Below are 863 nucleotides of genomic sequence, written 5' to 3'. Positions count from 1 at the left end.
AATATCTAATCCATTTAATAAATTTTATAAGATAATCAAAGTAGGAGTAGTTTGTATAACCACACCATAACACTTCAAACAAGTTTCAAATGTCGTCAAGTTCACATTCAGGAAGTGCGAAGTAAAATATACCCTTACTATCAATGTATGGTCAATAAAAATTTCAAGTGTTAGTTTTAAAAAAAAATCAGGGTGTTACAACTCTCTCCACCTTAAGAAATTTCGTCTCTAAATTTACCTTATGCTAGCTTCAAAACAGCTGTGGATATTGAAGTCGCATATCCTCTTCTCGCTCCCAGGTAGCTTCTTCGCCAGAATGATTTCTCCAAAGGACTTTTACTAATGGGATTTTCTTGTTTCTAAGCTCTTTTGTCTCATGCGCCAAGATTTGGATAGGTTTCTCTTCGTGTGTCAAGTCAGGGCTGACCTCAATGGATTCAACAGGAAGAACATGAGATGGATCTGAGCGATATCTTCTAAGTATAGAAACATGGAAGACATTGTGGATCCTATCCAACTCCAGTGGAAGAACTAATTTATATGCAACTGGACCAACCCTCTCAAGTACTTCATATGGTCCAATAAATCGAGGACTAAGTTTTGCTTTTTGGCCAAATCTCATAATCTTCTTGTTGATACCCAATTTTGTCCCACCTCTCCCCCGAAATATTTATACTTCTGGTATTTTGAGAAATTAAAACATGCACTTAAATTTTACTATAATTATTAGTCTTTTATTAACACCCACGTTTTATTATCCTACTGCAGTTATTACTATCATTATTATTATTATTATTATTATTATTATTATTATTAATTATTATTATTCTTAAATTATCATTATTACTAATTGTCATTGATTA

General features: G+C 32.4%; 1 protein-coding gene across 1 annotated transcript; it reads right to left on the bottom strand.

Annotated features, from left to right (window-relative positions):
- Window positions 1–250: 250 nt before the first annotated feature.
- Window positions 251–622, bottom strand: LOC132624524 (uncharacterized). Its single transcript, XM_060339290.1, has one exon. It carries the CDS (start codon window positions 620–622, stop codon window positions 251–253), a length of 372 nt encoding a protein of 123 aa, XP_060195273.1.
- Between the last annotated feature and the right edge of the window lie 241 nt (window positions 623–863).

Source organism: Lycium barbarum, chromosome 12, assembly GCF_019175385.1.
Source record: "Lycium barbarum isolate Lr01 chromosome 12, ASM1917538v2, whole genome shotgun sequence".
Classification (NCBI taxonomy): domain Eukaryota; kingdom Viridiplantae; phylum Streptophyta; class Magnoliopsida; order Solanales; family Solanaceae; genus Lycium; species Lycium barbarum.
Note: the sequence above shows the minus strand (reverse complement) of the source record. Positions and strands in the feature narration are given on the sequence as shown.

Bases quoted from the DNA above. Each gene is read 5' to 3' on its own strand.
- LOC132624524 (XM_060339290.1), bottom strand. From the start codon at position 622: ATGAGATTTGGCCAAAAAGCAAAACTTAGTCCTCGATTTATTGGACCA.